Here is an 18,054-nt window from a genome sequence, read left to right as displayed (position 1 = left end):
AGAATGTTCCATGTGCATTTGAAAAGAACGTGTATTCTTCGGTTTTTGGATGGAATGCTCTGTATATATCTACTAGGTCCATCTGTTCTAGTGTGTCGTTTAAGGCCAATGTTTCCTTATTGATCTTCTGTTTGGATGATCTATCCGTTGGTGTAAGTGGAGTGTTAAAGTCCCCTACTATTATTGTGTTACTGTCTATTTCTGTTTTGATGTCTGTTAATAATTGCTTTATATATTTAGGTGCACCTACATTGGGTGCGTAGATATTTACAAGTGTTATATCCTCTTGTTGGATTGTTCCCTTGATCATTATGTAATGCCCTTCTTTGTCTCTTTTTACAGTTTTTGTTTTAAAGTCTATTTTGTCTGATATGAGTACTGCTACCCCAGCTTTCTTTTCATTGCCATTTAGTGGAGTATCTTTTTCCATCCCTTCACTTTCAGTTTGTGAGTGTCTTTAGGTCTGAAGTGTGTCTCTTGTATGCAGCATATATATGGGTCTTGTTTTTTTATCCAGTCAGCCACCCTATGCCTTTTAATTGGAGCATTTAGTCCATTGACGTTTAAAGTAGCTATTGATAAGTATGTACTTACTGCCATTTTTTAACTTTTTTTTTTTTTTTCCCTCAGTGTTTTAGTAGTCCTTCTCTGTTCCTTACTTCTTCTATACAGAATTGATGGTCACTTTAGTTTGACCTCTGTCTGAAAGCTGTACTCTTTAACTACCCTCCTCCCTCCTTTTATGTTTTTGATATCATATCCAACTTCTTTTTTGTGCATTTGTATCCATTACGTTCTAATCGTGGAAATAGATAATTTTTCCTATTTGTGGTCTTCTCTTTTCCCCTTAAATCAGTCCCTTTAACATTTCTTGTAACACTGGTTTCTTGGTGACAAACTCCTTTAATTTTTGCTTATCTGGGAAAATTTTGATCTCTCCTTCCATTTTGAACGATAACCTTGCTGGGTAGAGTATTCTTGGCTGTAAGTTTTTTCCTTTTAGCACTTTAAATATATCGTGCCATTCTCTTCTAGCCTGTAAGGTTTCTGCTGAGAAGTCAGCTGATAGCCTTATGGGGTTTCCTTTGTATGTAACTTGACATTCTCTTGCGGCTTTTAGGATTCTCTCTTTATCTTTAATTCTGGACATTTTGATTATGATGTGTCTTGGTGTGGGCCTCTTTGGGTTTATCTTGTTTGGGGCTCTCTGTGCCTCCTGTACCTGGATGTCTGTTTCCTTCCTTAGGTTAGAGAAGTTTTCATCTATTATTTCTTGAAATAGATTCTCTGCCCCCTTGTCTCGCTCTTCTCCTTCCGGGACACCTATAACACGGATGTTAGTGCGCTTGATGTTGTCCCAGAGGTCCCTTAGACTGTCCTCACTCTTTTTAATTCTTTTCTCTTTTACCTGTTCACCTTGGGTAATTTCTTCTAGTCTTTCTTCCAGCTCACAGATCCGTTCTTCTGTATCCTCTACTCTGCTTTTGAGTCCCTCTAATGAATTTTTCATTTCCAGTATTGTATTCTTCATTTCTGATTGGTTCTTTTTCATATCTTCCATTTCTTTGTTGACATTCTCACTGAGTTCATCTATTCTTCTCCCCAGATCAGTGAGCATCCTTAACACTCTTAGTTTGAACTCTCTGTCAGGTAGGTTGCTCATTTCTGTTTCACTTAGTTCCTTTTCTGGGGTTTTGTCCTGTTCCCTTACTTGGAATGTATTCTTTTGCCTCCTCATTTTGCCTCTTTCCCTGTGCTTGTGTCTATGTATTAGGTAGGTCAGCTACGTCTCCTGCTCTTGGATAGGTGACCTTATGTAAGTGATGGCTTAGGAGGCTTCCAGTGTGCTTCCCTCAGTTCTCAATGTTCCAGGGCTGACCCCTATGTGGACTACGTGTGTCCTTCTATTGTGGCCTGTTAGCTCTCCCTATAGGCGCCCAGGGAGGCTGAGTTATGCTCCTGGCCAGCTGTTGTAATGCTCAGCTGCTTGTAGTTGTTGTGGGCCCTTCAGTCTCTTTATCAGGTGTGGGGAGCCCCAGCACAGTTGGCTGCAAGTTCTAATACCACATCTGTGTTGCAGTATTTCTTTTAAGTGAGTAGCCCCCCAGCGTGGCAGGTTGTTAGGCTCAGGGCCTTAGAATTGCTGTAAACCTCTAGCCTATTAGGTCTCTTGTCAGCTCTCTGAGGATTGCAGCTGGGTGGGGCTGCCCTTAGGCAGAGGAGCACCCAATTGTTTCAGGCTTTGGAAGGTGGGGCAAACCTCCTATGTGGGTCTTTGAGAAGCACAAGTCTTCTGCAGCTGACAAGCCCTGTTGCCCACAGGTCCACACACACAGTCAACACAATCCTGCCCCGTGTGAGCGCCCCGACCTCCCCAAGCGGACCCAGTCTCTCCACGGCGGGAGCCCCACACACTCCGCCACCACCCCACACTCTCCACCCGCTCCTTGTGCACACCCTGCCCCGCTCAAGTCAGCTCAGTTGCCAGGCTGCAGAGAATCCAGTCACCAATCTATGCAGGCCCACACGTTGCCTGAGGGCTTGTTGTTGGGTGGGGCCAGTCTCTAGGGTGGGCTGCCTGCCCTGGCTGAGCTGGATTAAATCAGTGCTCTAGCGGGTGGAGCAGACCCTGGGCTAGCAGGCCTCAGGGAGAACTCCAATGGCGTCTGTGTCAGCACGCTCACACCAGGCCACAACAATGGCCGCCGCCAATGTCCCAGTCCCTGGAGAGGTCTCACCCCTCACCGAGATGCACTCAGGGCCTATTAGGTGAGTCTCTTGTCACCGAAGCACTGTGCACCTTTCTTTCTGGTGATTTTAGGATGCTTTCTGGAACGGGTGAGTTTGTGCGTGGGCCCTTTAAGAGCCAGTTTTAGTTTCTTTGTGAACCGGGTTTTCTGGGGGTGCTACCCAATGCTTTAGTAGCAGGCAAGGTCAGATATTATGCCGCTGGTCTCGATTGTGCTGGGTCCACAAAATGCCCACAGCGGGGGCGCTCACCGGCTCAGGGGCCCGCGCCTCCAGGGAGGCTGGTACCTGTGCGCTGCTCCTGGCGGCCGTGAAGCTGGCGGCTTGTGCAGGCGGCGTTTTTCCTCTCCAGAAGGGAGTCCCTGCCTCCTCCACCTCAGTTAGGATTGTCCGTTGTTGCAGGAGTTCCTCTTATCCAGTTTTCAGTTCTGTCTCAGGGGTAATTTTTCCACGAGTAGTTGTAAATTGGCTGTGTCCACGGGAGGAGGTGAGTTCGGAGTCTGCCTACGCCGCCATCTTGACTCCCACCCCTCTGAAATTAAACTTTCTGCAAGTGGAAACTCCAATACATATCATTTTTGAGGTATATGCATAATTTCATGCTCTCCAGGTGGCAAAAACATTAATTTTTATTTTGAAATTACAATACAGCTTCTGAGGGCTTCGTTAAAAGTTCTTTTAAAATAGTTACAAATTGCTTAAAAGAAATCATGGCCCATGAGTGTAAGATTCGCAAAAAATACCTACCTCACAAAACATACAGACGCTGGGTGTTTTTCAGGGGAAAACTGGTCTCTTCTTTTCTCCCTCTACTCTTTTCCCTTAAAAATCTATTTTTAAGCAAGGAAAAAAAATAATGTTCCAAAAAAGCAGGAGGGGGCAGAGCCTTGTCACTGAAGTCCTGCAAGTAAACCGACCAAGATTTTTCAAAAAAAGAAAATACCCATGAATGAAATGAGGAGAAAATTTGGAATGGGATCCAGTTCTATGGGATCCAACATGGAACAGGCCATAAAGATGTCACTGAAACCATCCACGATCCTGGGCAAAATCAAGCGATGAGGGTGTAATGTCAAATCTAGCCCAGAACCCAAGAAATAGGAATGCCAATGGGAAAATTCCCGGGAAGATTTTTAACAGTTAAATCTATGGAGCAGGGCCGGCCCCGTGGCTTAGCGGTTAAGTGCGCGCGCTGCGCTACTGGCGGCCCGGGTTCGGATCCCGGGTGTGCACTGACGCACCGCTTCTCCGGCCATGCTGAGGCCGCGTCCCACATACAGCAACTAGAAGGATGCGCAACTATGACATACAACTATCTACTGGGGCTTTGGGGGGACAAAAGGAGGAGGATTGGCAATAGATGTTAGCTCAGAGCCGGTCTTCCTCAGCAAGAAGAGGAGGGTTAGCACGGATGTTAGCTCAGGGCTGATCTTCCTCACAAAAAAAAAAGAAAAAATCTATGGAGCAAATAACTCGGAATTATTGCTGATTTTATTCAAAAGCTTCCCCTGCCATTCTCTACCTTACGATTTGAGGAAGGAATTAGAAGCAACAGTTGTGATCATTCCAAATGTGTGAGCCCCAGGTCATGTAACAGGTAAACTCAGGATCTGTGCTCTGGAATTGATGAGTTTTCCATCCTTTTGAGTTGCTTTAAAACTTTTCAATTCCCAGGGATCTCATATGGGGAGGAAAAAATGCAAGGAACACTTGTAGTTCCATCAAGACATCTCTGAGGAAAGCCAATCTTAATAGAAGTTATTAAAAATGATTAGCTTCCTAGGATACGATCAATGCCCGGAGTTTCTCTTTCAGGGCATCTGCCCGGAGGCCCAGCATACAAACGAGGGAGTGTGAAGACGAAACCGACGAGATGAGTGTTTTTAAGTCTCCGTTATGGTGGCAACTATAATAAAAGATGTGGTGTGTGGCGCTCCTGCTGCTGCCAACGTGATGTTCGGAGATACCAGAAACAAAGCAATGGGCCATGCGGGAAGAAGGAGAAGGAACGAGCGGGTCAAAAGACAACATGCGTTTACTATCTACGTCAGCAATTAGTGGACAGGCAGCTCGATCAGGTCAGGCCGGCACCAACACCTAGACTGGCTTCTGGAGCTCACCTGTGCCACGAACTGTGCGTGTGACAGCCAACGAAATCTGTGTTGCTTTCTGTACTGTAATTTCCAACAGAATTTTGATGGGGATCTGTACACACCGAAAGTAAAATTATACTTTACGTATTGCCTAACACAACACCTTCAAGAAAGTTATTTTTTTTTTAACAAGTGCCAGGGCAAGATAGATAAATTAGGCCCCAGAAGGCAGTGACTCAAAGTTCCCAAATTTTAAAAAATCACTAAAAAGTAACACCACCAGAAGCTCAGCTCAGGCTAACCTCAGCGGGGGACACCGATGCACCATGTGGGTTATCATCCTGCTTTCTTTTTTTTTTTTCTCCCCAAAGCCCCCAGTACATAGTTGTATAACTTAGTTGTAGGTCCGTATAGTTCTTCTACGTGGGATGCCACCTCAGCATGGCTTGATGAGCAGTGAGTAGGTCCGCGCCCAGGATCCGAACCAGCGAACCCCGGGCTGCCGGGGCAGAACATGTGAACTTAACTGCTGCGCCACCAGGACGGCCCCCATCCTGCTTTCTTGAATCTGATAACCATGTCAAGCAATATTGACTCAAACTCAAGATTTTTAAAAAATAGCTCAGAAATAAATATTTGAATTTTGATAAAATCCTCTTTTCAGAGTACGTGTTAGAAAAAGCATGTGAACAGTGCAGTTAAATTGTTCATAGGCCTGTGGGGTTTTGAACCCAATGGAGACATTTTAAACCATAATCATTGCTTCTGCAGAGAGAAAAGCCTTCAATTAAAATACAGACCTAATTTTCTTTTAACATTTTTGGTGAAATATTTATATTTTCTGGTGAATTTAGAGAAAGCATTCTAAACTTGGACTGGAAGTGCCCAGATTTGCATTCTGAATGTGTATTACATACTGTAGTAAGAAATCAAAATTCTGTGTAGATGACTTTCGCATTTCCACAATGCATATATCACAGTTAGACATGTATAGTGAATCAAATTCCTAAAAATGCCAAATCAAGGTTATAATATCACAAACCAACAGAGTAATGTTATCCCAAAACACGACCAATGGTGAACTTGCACAATAAATATTAACAATGGAACACGCAGACCTGGTGACGAGCCCACGGGGACGGTGCACTTTACAAAGAGGGTACAATGCCAAATTAAGGCTCATATAAACAACACTAAAAAAATACCGACTTGAGCCCAAACAAGGGCACTTCAAATTAAAAGAGATAAAATGAAACCATCTTTGTTGAAATCCAATCAAACTAATTTGTGTAGAGTCAGCCAGAGATAGATGGGCGATCATAAACGCAGCCTCCAAAATAATGTCTCTAAAGGAGCGCCTGAGCTTTCTCAGAAGGCTACAGTTAACCCATGGTGTACACAATAAACGCTCCTTGGCTCGTTCTGTTAACATGTCTCCCACTGCCAGATACTGTAAGAGAGTACATTTTAGCAGTCTTGAAACAGCTCATTCCCCACTTGGATGTGTGTGCGGTCCAATGCAGCAGCCACCAGCCACAGGAGGCTACTGAGCACTGGAAACGGAGCTGGTCTGAACTGAGACGTGCCCTAAGTGTAAAATGTACACTGGATTTTGAAGACTTAGTAGAAAAAATGTGAAATACTGATTTTAGTAATTTTTATATTGATTACATGTTGAAATAATAAGATTTTGGGAATATAGTGGGTGTGCAGTTAAGAAGTCGGCCTTGGCCAAGGAGGGGTCTGGCCTTTATCTACGGCTTCTAGGAAATAATCTATGTGATACCTGAGAGGTGTGTATTTGTTTAGGGCAGGGCCAGCCACAACCAATAGTCTTAGGTGGGGGCCAGCCATGCCAGAAAGACCAACCAGGTGATTTAAGGTGGAAACTTTGGGTCCAGTGCTATCAGTTGACTTGGAGATTGAGTTCAACCTCATGGTCAATGAATCAACCAATCAATCAAGCCCACATAAAGAAGCCCCAATAAAAACTTTGGACACCAAACTCAGGTGGGCTTCCCTGGTTGGCAGCACTCCATGCATATTGTCACAGATCAACAACCAGAGTGTAAAACGTCTTGGCTCCATGGGGGAGAAGGCAATGGAAGCTCAGCCCTAGAAATCTCTTCCTTGGGCTGATCTTGGTCTGTATCCTTTCCCAGCAATAAACCATAACCATGAGTATAATTACTCTCAGGGAGTTCTGTGGGTCCTTCAAGCAAATCATCAAACTTGAGGCTAGTTTTGGGAACCCTTGAACTTGCAGTTGGTGTCAGAAGGGAGGGCAGTCTTGGGGACAGTACCCTCCAACTTTGCACTTTTGCTAACTCCAGGCAGTGGGTTAAATAAAATATTTTATTAAAACTAATTTTACTTGTTTCCACTTACTGTTTAAAATGTGGCTACCAGAAAATTTCAAATTATATATATGGCTCACCTTTGCAGGTTGCATTAAATTTCTATGAACAGCACTGGTATTGAGAATGTGCCTGTGTTTACAGGTGTTCTCATTTAAATGAAGATTGAGAAAACACAAGCTTCAGACCAGATTTTATGCTCAAAACTACATTTACCTATAAAAATTCTACATAATAAATATCCCCTCTTTTGAAATCACAAAAGCAATAAGGAGCAAATGCCGTAAGTTTTTCTCTCTCTCTTTTTTTTTTTTTTGTGAGGAAGATCAGCCCTGAGCTAACATTCATGCCAATCCTCCTCTTCTTGCTGAGGAAGATTGACTCTGGGCTAACATCTGTGCCTATTTTCCTCCACTTTGTATGGGACGCCATCACAGCATGGCCTGACAAGCGGCGCGTCGGTGCGCGCCTGGGATCCGAACCCGGGTCGCCAGCAGCGGAGCGCGCGCACTTAACTGCTACGCCACGGGGCCGGCCCCCCATAAATCTTCCTAATCTGGGATTACTGAAGTTTGATTCTGATTTGATAATAATTAGGTAGAATTAACTAGACTACAACCTGAGCCAAGCCTGCTCCTAAAATAAAGAATACAAGAATAAAGACCAAGGCTGGCAACTCGATAATGAAGAGCAAGACTTAGTTACTCTAAAACTGTATCACTGTTCCGAATACATAAATAAACAATCTCTCCACAAAAATCCATCCAAAATGATTATATAAATATGGCTGAATAATGAACCTTTATATTACTTATACATCGTTTTCATTTGTAAAAACGAATCAAATAAAGGTATTGAGCTGAATTTTATTGAAAAATCATCCACTAAAAAATGTACAAAAAGCAGTATTAAGAAACAGGTTCAGGGCCGGCCCCGTGGCTTAGCGGTTAAGTGCGCGCACTGCGCTGCTGGCGGCCCTGGTGCGGATCCCAGGCACGCACCGACGCACCGCTTCTCCGGCCATGCTGAGGCCGCGTCCCACATACAGCAACTAGAAAGATGTGCAGCTATGACATACAACTTTCTACTGGTGCTTTGGGGGAAAAATAAATAAATAAATAAAAATTAAAAAAAAAAAAGAAACAGGTTCACATTGGAATTTAATAACTAACCTCCACCACTTGAAAGTCTCTAAACAAATTCATCCCTTCTTTTATTAGCTTTTATTAAAGTGCCTCTTACATCATCATCTGAGACCAAACAATTTTTGCTGCCTTCTCAGTTGTTGTGTCAAATGCCTTGTTATTATATTTGGAGTGCCTTTCTGAAAACAAAGACTGCTAACCCAGGATGGGAGGAGATCTGGCGTGGCTGAGCACCGGCGTGACGGCAAATGGCCAACTGAATCCCGAGATGTAAGATGCTCCTTCCTTCAGCACACTGCTAAGATATTATTACTACTGCTGCGAAGCCTGCCCAAAATGTAATTCATCTGTGCATTTGGTACAGTTTTCTCAATTATATCTAAAAGTTAAACTCATCTAAGAACAATCATTTTCAGGCTTCAACAATCACCATGACGCCAATGATGTCCGGATCTATATCTACAACTGTGCCCTCTTCCGAGGACAACCCCACATTGTCTCATGAGCTACATTCTCAATATCTACCCTGAGTCCAATATTTACATCTAAGTCATTGAGTCTGGAACGCAAAGATTCTGTCCTCTCCATTTCCCCACCCAAATGCCTTTACTCAAGTTCTCCCAAAATTTATTGAAAAAAATTTTAAATCATGTTAATATTCTTGAGTCCTTCTTTATTTCTTCCTTATATGCTGTGGCCTTCCCACACAAAAATGATCCACAACATGGTGCTTATATAAAAAAAAAAAGTCTTTATCAAGGTGGATTTACAGGTAAAATAGCCTATATTTGCGGGTAAAATGGCATGATGGTTGTGATTTTTTAAAATATTCCAGAAAAACAAAAAGCATGTGTGTGTATATAGGAATGGGGGAGAATGAGAGTAGATTAAATAAGAATTGAAGAAGTGTAAGCCAGGTGGTGGGTACATAGGGGTTCACACTACTATGCTAGCTCCTTGTGTAGATGCTTGGAAATTTCTGTAATAGAAAGTTCTAAAGAAGGATCTAAAGTTCCCGCCCAATTCAATTCAACTAGCATTATTGAACACAAAGGAGTATGTTACCCTCCGGGGATCCACTAGAGAACCACACCTGGTCCCTGTTCTCAAGGAGCTCATAACTACATGGGGAGAAAAGTTAAGGATGGAGGTGTTATAATCATCAGGGATAAGCACTAAGTGTGGCAAGTTATTAAAATAGACATAAATGCCTCCTCTCCCTACATCCGCGCCCTTGCAAGGCCATCTTAAAGAGCCTCCATAATGAGGTAGAGACTCTATCTCCACTCCCCGACTTGCTTTGGCCAACAGGACACTAGCAAACATCACACAGCAGAAGCTTGAGGAGTGATGGTGCACTGGCACCTGCTCTCTCCTGCCACTGAGCCTCAGAAAGGAGGACGGATCACATGGAGAGAGGCCTCAGCTGTCCCAGCCATCCCAGCTGAGGCTCCAGGCACTAGCAAGGCCATCTTGGACCACCCAGCCTAGCTGAGCTGACCAGGCCAGAAATGCCCAGACAATACAAAGGATAATAAACGTGTGTTTTAAGGCACTACATTTGGTGTGATTCATTATGTGGCAACAAATAACTGATACAGTAAGTGAACACATCTATATCAATGTTGGAGGGTCATGGGATTTACGGACAAAGGTGACGTTTAAGATGGAGAAGGTTGGGGAAAGGGCAATAAGTTCATCGAGAAAGAACAGGCTTCAACAGGTGAAAGCTCACTTTCATGTCTGTCTGAACAGAAGACAGCTGGACTCTCATACTTGCTGCTCCATTCAATCCATTTCAATATGCTGTTTTGGCGGAGATATATAAAGAAAATCCTGCCTCTTGCTGATAGGGAGTTGGAAAGGGGAGTAGTATTCTAATAACCTTTTCAGGTCTTTATAGGCATTATTCTTGGATACTACACCAAAACTCAACAAATGATAATTTCTTAAAGGTTAGCTGCACTATGGAACCTGATATTGCACCACACTTTGTTACAATAAAGCCCATTGGTCTCTGTGGCACGTTGAATGGATCTTTTCCCTATGCATGATTCTCTAATGCCACATATTAGTCATTTGAAAAATATTGGTTCACTGAGTGATCTAGATCTTCCAACTGTTGAAACATTTCATTATACAACATCCAAAAAAAAAGAATCAAGTTTGTTAATGTGATCACTGATCTCATCAGGAAGGTCCTGATTTACAGGAAAGCTGTCGACCTCATGGTGGCTTTTCAAAATTCTAATTTGTGCTCAACAATTCAAATGTTATCATTGGCAATAAATACTGCCAGTTGTTTTTCTTGAAGTGACTAGTTTGATTCATTCATTTTTAAGAAAATGACTGTGAAATGCCCAAGTCTGAATGACCATAGTGTGTCTGCCATTCTTTCAGATAAAAATCACGTTAAAAGTGGCTAGTTCAGGTTGCAACTCAAACAACCACACAAAGGCCTTTTCTGAAAATCACCATTATACTTCGTTCAGAATGCAGCAGAAGAGCTAATGCATGCTTCCTGTTTCGTCACACAGAACATTCAAAACACACGTATTCTAAGGTTAATATTTAATAAAATTAACAATTTTTATTGCTTCATCAAAAAGATTCTTAAGTGATTTTTTTTAACTACAAATGGGTGGCAGTGAATAACCAGCGACCACTAGTGCAGATTGGTGCCACTGCCTCCATTAGCATTAAGGTGTCGGCCGTTTCACTCATCATTGCTTTTCAAATGGTGAAAAAGGCAAAAAACGTCTTAGCATTATTCTGAAAACAGGTTGGACTTTGTGGAGGCCCTGAAAGAGCCCCAGGGAGCCCCTCCCTGGGGGTTCCAGGGACCCCACTTTGAGAACCACTGGTTTGGATGACTGTTTTAAGAAGGCGCACTCTAGAAGGAGTGAATCTTCATGTTCACACACACGTGGTATTCTGAGCTTTGGCGAGGGACCACCAGTCCCACAGATGGCTGCGTTGTGCCCGTGTCCCAATGCAGCAGCTTCCAGATGCTAAATTTTACAAATTGAAATTCTATAAAGGACGTGCATAGCCTGTAAAATATCACCAACAGGAATAATGCCTACAAATGATAGGGCGGAAGTGCTGTGCACAGCGGATGAGCCGGCAAAGCATGGAGACCAGCGATGCTGGTGACAGGCTCACCACCAGAGAGAGCAGCCTTGGGCTTACGGTACACCAGAGGAACGTGACCTTGGGGTTGGCTTTTTCTTTAGTTTTGTAGGCACCAACTCCACCATGCCTTCATATAACCCCCCACTCAGAACCCAGTCTCCCCCCAGCTCATTTCACCTGCCCCTTAAGTCATAATGAATAAAAAAGTCAATAAGTGAATTAATCTGTAGAGCTACAAAGTCCTCTACTCTTTAAAGCTCTTCAAATAAATAGTCCAACCTAGGAAACTACGCCTGCCACCTAAGAGATTGTTATGCTCAGTGTACATGAGGTTGCTGCAACATTTACAGTGCAGCCTGTAAATCACCCAATCTGAGCACATAAAAAGGAAACAGACGAAACATTAAAACATTTGGCTATTGGGCTATTTGTGCTATTCAATAACAATATCAAAAAAAAAATCAGTGAAGTTTTAAGAGTATACGTACAAATAAAAAACATCAATACATGGGAACCATAATACACTACAGTGGCTACAATAGGCAGCGTCGATGGGAACACTGTCAGTTCTAATAAAACGGCCTTTCAGCTCTCCAATTCTGCGACTTCCCCAGCACAACCAAAATAATAACACGAAATAAACACATACCCACTGCCTTTGTGCCATTTCCTCCATTGACTTTGTGAAAGCAACAGCAAATCTAGTAAAATGAGCAAAAATAATGAAAACAATTAGGGCAGAATTCAATTAACATAACTATGAAACAGCTCTTTGGAACAAATTGTGAAAGACAAGGTAAGAAGCTAAATTTAAAGTGCCATCAATCTTTATTACTTGTGGTCATTGGCCATTAGGTTTAATCTCCACTCACATCAAAGTTGTGCATGTGAGAAATAAACAAATGGGGCTCAAACTTCCTGTTTTCCTGTTCCTCCCATGCGAGGTCGGAGAAGCAGAGAGAAGGGCAGAAAGCCAGATGCAGGAGAGAAGCAGGGACCTCAGTTAATCCACCCTGAATATCCAAAGGCAGGCAATCCAGTCCACTGGCTTCACCAAAGGAAGACTACGCTAAGGTATTCAAGACTTACAGAAAGTCCGCGGATAATGAACACTGAGGTCTACATTTACTAGAAACGGCTGTTTCCAGAAGTAGGGCCAGGGACGCGTGGGATGAACCAGGAACATCTTATGGCGCCAGAAAGTGAGAGAACGCTCAAAAAATGGCTAGGCCATGTTGAAAGGACACGTCAACCCAAAGCATCTCCAATGGCCGTAGCTGTGACGATCTGGGCACCCAAATTAATAACCTCACTTTGACATATGAGTCTGTTTGCCAAAAACATCTTTAGTGGGCCGGCCCCGTGGCTTAGCGGTTAAGTGCGCGTGCTCCGCTGCCAGCGGCCCGGGGTTCGGATCCCGGGCGCACACCAACGCACCGCTTCTCTGGCCATGCTGAGGCCGCGTCCCACATACAGCAACTAGAAGGATGTGCAACTATGACATATAACTATCTGCTGGGGCTTTGGGGGAAAAAATAAATAAATAAATAAAAATTTAAAAAAAATCTTTAGTAACACTATAGCTCAAAAAATATACGTAATTACCTGTATTCAATCATTTTGACCTACAAAACAGCAATTTCACATGGTTTAACCTATTATGTGCTATATATTTCCTAATTGTGAAAGTATTTGTGAGGCCATTCATTTCATACAAACTCTCTTTTGTTCATTTGTTTAGCCGATATTAAATTTTTCTAATATGCACTTGGATAATCCTTCACAAAATAATTTCCACAAATTTTAAATATTCCTTATTTAATTTTGCTTATTCATAATTACCAAATACTTTTTATAATACTTATAAGCCAAAAAGATGATGCTAAAATAAGTTCAAATACTATACCATATAAGAAAAAAGTTTTAAATACTAAAAAAGTTCAAAAATATACCTTATGGGGAAAATATACCCATTTAAAGATATTTGATTAAAACTGAAACACTCATTATAAAGCTAGACAAGTTCAATACTTTCTTTTATAGAAAAGTGTGCCATATTGTGTTGGACAAGAAATCTATGATTCACGCAACTTTCCTGCCCACTAACCTCAATCAATATCCCCCCAAAATAAAAATCAATGTATGTTTTGATAACAATGTAGTGAAGAATGCTAATGATAATACTATAAGATGAATTCACTCAATACTGCTTCTACCAAGCAAACTTATTTTCCTTCTGTAAGACACTGCAGCATAAACTGCATGAATCTAAAGGTGATAAATTTTTGGAATATGAGAACAACTTCAAGAAAACCTATAATGATGGATCACCTGTCAAGGTAAGCCCAAATTGTTTTCTTTTTTTTTTTTTTTGGTGAGGAAGATTGGCCCTGAGCTAACATCTGTTGCCAATCTTCCTCTGTTTATTGTAACACACAACAGTGTACTCTCTCATTTTAAAAGGTTGTATTGCCACATTTAGGTCCAGGAAGTCCTCAGGAAGAAGTAGGGTCTTTAAATACAATGACATCCCACTATAACCCTAGTTTTAAGGGCAAGACTGACACCTACCTTATCAAAAAAAAAAAAAAGGAAGAGAAGGGGTCTTAGGCTGCACAATAGAACCTGGAGTACTGTCCTCGGTATGGACCAGGAATGGTCTAGTCACAGAGACTTGAAGACTTCTGGATTCCCTGACCATAGCTTCTCAGCCATGAAAGTATTATAGGCGAGCCACAGAAAATTGACAGTTGGCCAATTATTGGGGACATGGAAACAATCTAAATGTTCACGGACAGACAAATAGATAAAGAAAATGTAGTATGTACATAGTGGAATACTATTCAGCCTTAAAAAGGGTGGAAATCCTGCCGTTTGCGACAACATGGATGAACCAAGGGGTCATTATGCTTACTGAAGTAAGCCAAACATAGAAAGATAAACACTATGTGATTCCACTGATATGAGAATCTAAAACAGTCACGCTCATAGAAGCAGAGAGCAGAATGGTGGTCACCAGGGGCTCAGGGGAGGGGGAAACAGGGAGGTATTAGTCAAAGGGCACAAAGTTTCAGTTATATAGGACGAGTAAGTCCTAGAGATCTCCTGTGCAGCATAGAGCCTTAGTTCACAATACTGTAATGTAAACTTAACAATTTGCTAAGAAGTTAGATATTATGTTAAATGTTCTTATCATAAAAATTAAAATTAAATAATAACAATAAAGAGGGTAGGAGGAAACTTTTGGAGGTGATGGGTATGTTTATGGCAAAGAAGGTGGTGATGGTTTCATGGGCATATACTTATCTCCAAACTCATCAAGTTGTATACATTAAATATGTACAGCTTTTTGTATGTCAATCACACCTCAATAAAGTGTTGTTTTTTGTTTAAAGAATTAATAAAGCACTGTGTCCACTTAAAATTGACCACTTATTTTTGTTTGTTTTTTATAATGATTCAAAGATTTACACAAGGTGAAAGGATGTGTCAATAGTACTTGCTGGGCTCTGGGTAAACTCTGAGTTCAGGGTGATTCTATTGGAGGTGAAACTCTCTCCACATCATCATCAGCAGTGGGCGATTGGAAGGAAAGACTCCATACACCCATCTCAGCCTTTCTGTGGAATCACCCAGAAGGCCTGCCAATCACTGCGTACTGATCAACAGAAGAGTTCTTAGCTTTGGGTATGCATGTATATTTATTTTTTCTTTTGATTTCATTAGCTCTTTTTTTTCATAATTTTTATGTGAACATAGAGGATTTGTATACTTTTATCATTACTATGTTAATTATCATCATTGTATTTGTTATACAGAGAAAATGGGGTGACTTTCTTTTTCCCATCAAGCCTTCCAGTTCACTCCAGAATGCTGTACAAATATCATCATTTTCTAAGTATGACTTAACATGAAAAAGTTTGGGAAGTACAGCTCTGGAACTGATTCTCATCTGGGGGCAATAACCATTCCCACCCCAGAGGCTAGAAATGTGTGCAGGTTTGTTAGATTGTTTCAGCACCTGGCAGGGGCTGTTGATACGTAGTGTCCGGGGTCAGGGATGTGCAGGACAGCACCCCCACCACAATGAATAACTGTCCTGCCCCAAACGCCCATAGTGACCCCACTGAGAAATCCAGTTTGTCGCCCTTCTCACAATGGTTTATATATAGCTTGGGAATCTGCATAGATATGAGCCATGTCAAAAACATTCTACTTGAGCAAACCTGATGCAAAGTCGATCCTAATCTGGGTGTTAATAAAGCTCGAGTTTATCTGTATTATTATCTCTTAGACAGCCACAATTCTATCTCTTCTGCCACGCAGAACATTCTAAGAATGTCCATCCAATATTAACCGTAGTCGAAGCATTACTGAAATGCAATAACTTGCCTACAACTTTGTTTCAATGAATTCCACCCAAAAAGGTTAAATTAAATGTTTAACTCCTGTGAAATCCTCTCAAGTATTACCTGGCTTCTTCAAGGACTTTTCCCATCACTTTGTTTTTTTCTCCCTGGTTGACATCTTCATTTAAATCAGTTCCACCAAAGATGATTCCAAAAGGAATTCCATGACCTGCAAAATTAGAAAAGTTAACGAAGCAGAGTTTAGCTTTGCAAACACCCCTTGCCTACCCATCCCAAAGCGATGTTATTAAAAACCGAAGTTCCCAGAACACAGGGACTGTGTTTTGTTGTTAGTTTAATTTTATCCAACTCTCCTGAAGAGTAGAATAGGTATCATGATTATAAACATGACATGGGGGTTAATCAGGTGAGACACCAACCACCATTGTCAGGACTATTTTAAATCAATTTGTTTTAAATTTTAACAAATGAAAAATATTGTTAGCCACCCTCTATCAAGGCCAAGCTTATCATTCCTAGGAAATGGGCTAATCTGGAACTATTGGGGTTTATGACATAAAAAGAGCACTTCAAATTTGGTCCTGTTGTTGATCATAGTAACAGGCTCCACGCTAGTGAGGAACTAGGAGGCAGATGCAGGAGACTCAGACACCATGGCTCTATCTTCAAGGAACATGCACTATAACAGGAATGCTAAGTCATGGAGGGCGCAACTAGAGTGGAACCAAAAATATTCAAGATGCTGCGTGTGCAGAGTGTGAAAGGATTCGCCACAGAGCACACTAATTCTGAGAGACGTGGGAGGCATCGACTGTGCACGGATCAAGGGAAACGATGTGCTCATCAAAAGCGACTCCCCAAAAGGACTTCCAAGGTCAATTAAAAATTTCAAAAGAGACAATGGCCAGCAAACCACCAAACGGACCAGATGTAACTTGAGCTCATCCTGGGATTTCTCAAACAAGCCATCTCCACTGAGATTCAATATTTAAGGGAAAAGATACTGATATTTCCTTTTATTGGCCTTAGAATTCTTTTAGTCATGCAACTCTTTTGTCATGTAAGGAAACGGGTTCACCCCAAGAACCCCCAACAGAGACACAGCCCTGCCAACATTCTGATTTTAGCCCAGTGACAGCTTTCTGACTTCCAGAATTACAGGATAATAAATGTGGGGTGTTTTAAGCCACTAGGTTTGTGGTAAGTTGTTACAGCAGCAAGAGGACACTCATACACCATCCCCACGCCACAAAGGAAAGTTCCTCCTAATAAAAACTGCTCCTGTAGGAGGCTAAGGAAAACAGCAGGAAAAGTCTTCTTCAGTGAAATTGCCAGAGACAGAAGTAGATCCCTGAGAGATTTACATTGAGTATGAAAGAAGCTGCTTCAAAGTTCTGAGAACACTCAAGACGACAGCCTTCTAGTTCATTAAGCCAGTCAGCAATAACTCAAATATATCAAATCAAATTTAGTGGGAAAAACACAGATGGTGACACCAGACAGCCCTGGGTTAGAATCCTGGTCCTCCACTTTGCCAATGTGCGACTTTGAACAAGTTCCTCCCCTTCTCTGAAGCTCAGCCATCTCCTTCGTGAAATGGAGACATAATAGTTAGCTGACTCACTGGTGAGATGAAATGACACGATATATATGACATGCCTGGCGCAGAGTGGACTCCGTAAGTGACAGCCAGCATCACTGTGATACTGAGGAAGTTTTTAACTATATAAATCCAGAAACTCGCTGAATTAAATTAGCACTTAGAAGAATGGAATGTGGGATATCTCATTTACTTTTCCATTTTTTTCAAAGTTCATACTATTGTTAAGAAAACAAAGCTTTCAATACGTAGCATGTTAGTTTTAATAGCAATGCACCCATTATATGAAAATTTCTAGAACCCATCTGCTGTGGCATGATGTATATAAACTATGTTTGCAGATTCCTATCAACCCTTCAAAACCCTACTCATGCATCCCCTCCTCCCTGAAGCCTCCTCCAAGTCCCTCAGAAGTAAATCCTCCCCCTTCACTGCTGTGCCATGTACCAGGAGGCATTAGGATATATTTGTAGACCAGGAGATCCTCAAGAATAGGAACTCTATCTTATTAAGTTTTGTACCCCTTGCTCCTAATATGACACCAGCTAAAAGTTAACTCTTCAAACAGTATTTGCTGAAATGAACAAGCCTGAAAAGCGAACAATC

The 18,054-nt window shown here is 41.8% G+C and overlaps 1 protein-coding gene across 1 annotated transcript in view; it reads right to left on the bottom strand.

Moving 5' to 3' along the window:
• GLT1D1 (glycosyltransferase 1 domain containing 1) overlaps positions 1-18,054 on the bottom strand; it is a 95,887-nt gene that overhangs the window by 58,079 nt on the left and 19,754 nt on the right. The window contains exons 3-4 of the mRNA XM_087423463.1: positions 15,951-16,056; positions 12,128-12,179 (exon numbers count right to left, since the gene is read on the bottom strand). Of these exons, the coding sequence (XP_087279589.1) occupies positions 12,128-12,179; positions 15,951-16,056 (158 nt within the window). The remainder of the gene's footprint in view (positions 1-12,127; positions 12,180-15,950; positions 16,057-18,054) is intronic.

The sequence above is a fragment of the Ceratotherium simum genome, chromosome 35, assembly GCF_057802395.1.
Source record: "Ceratotherium simum simum isolate JZ-2026a chromosome 35, ASM5780239v1, whole genome shotgun sequence".
In the NCBI taxonomy this organism is placed as follows: Eukaryota; Metazoa; Chordata; class Mammalia; order Perissodactyla; family Rhinocerotidae; genus Ceratotherium; species Ceratotherium simum.
Note: the sequence above shows the minus strand (reverse complement) of the source record. Positions and strands in the feature narration are given on the sequence as shown.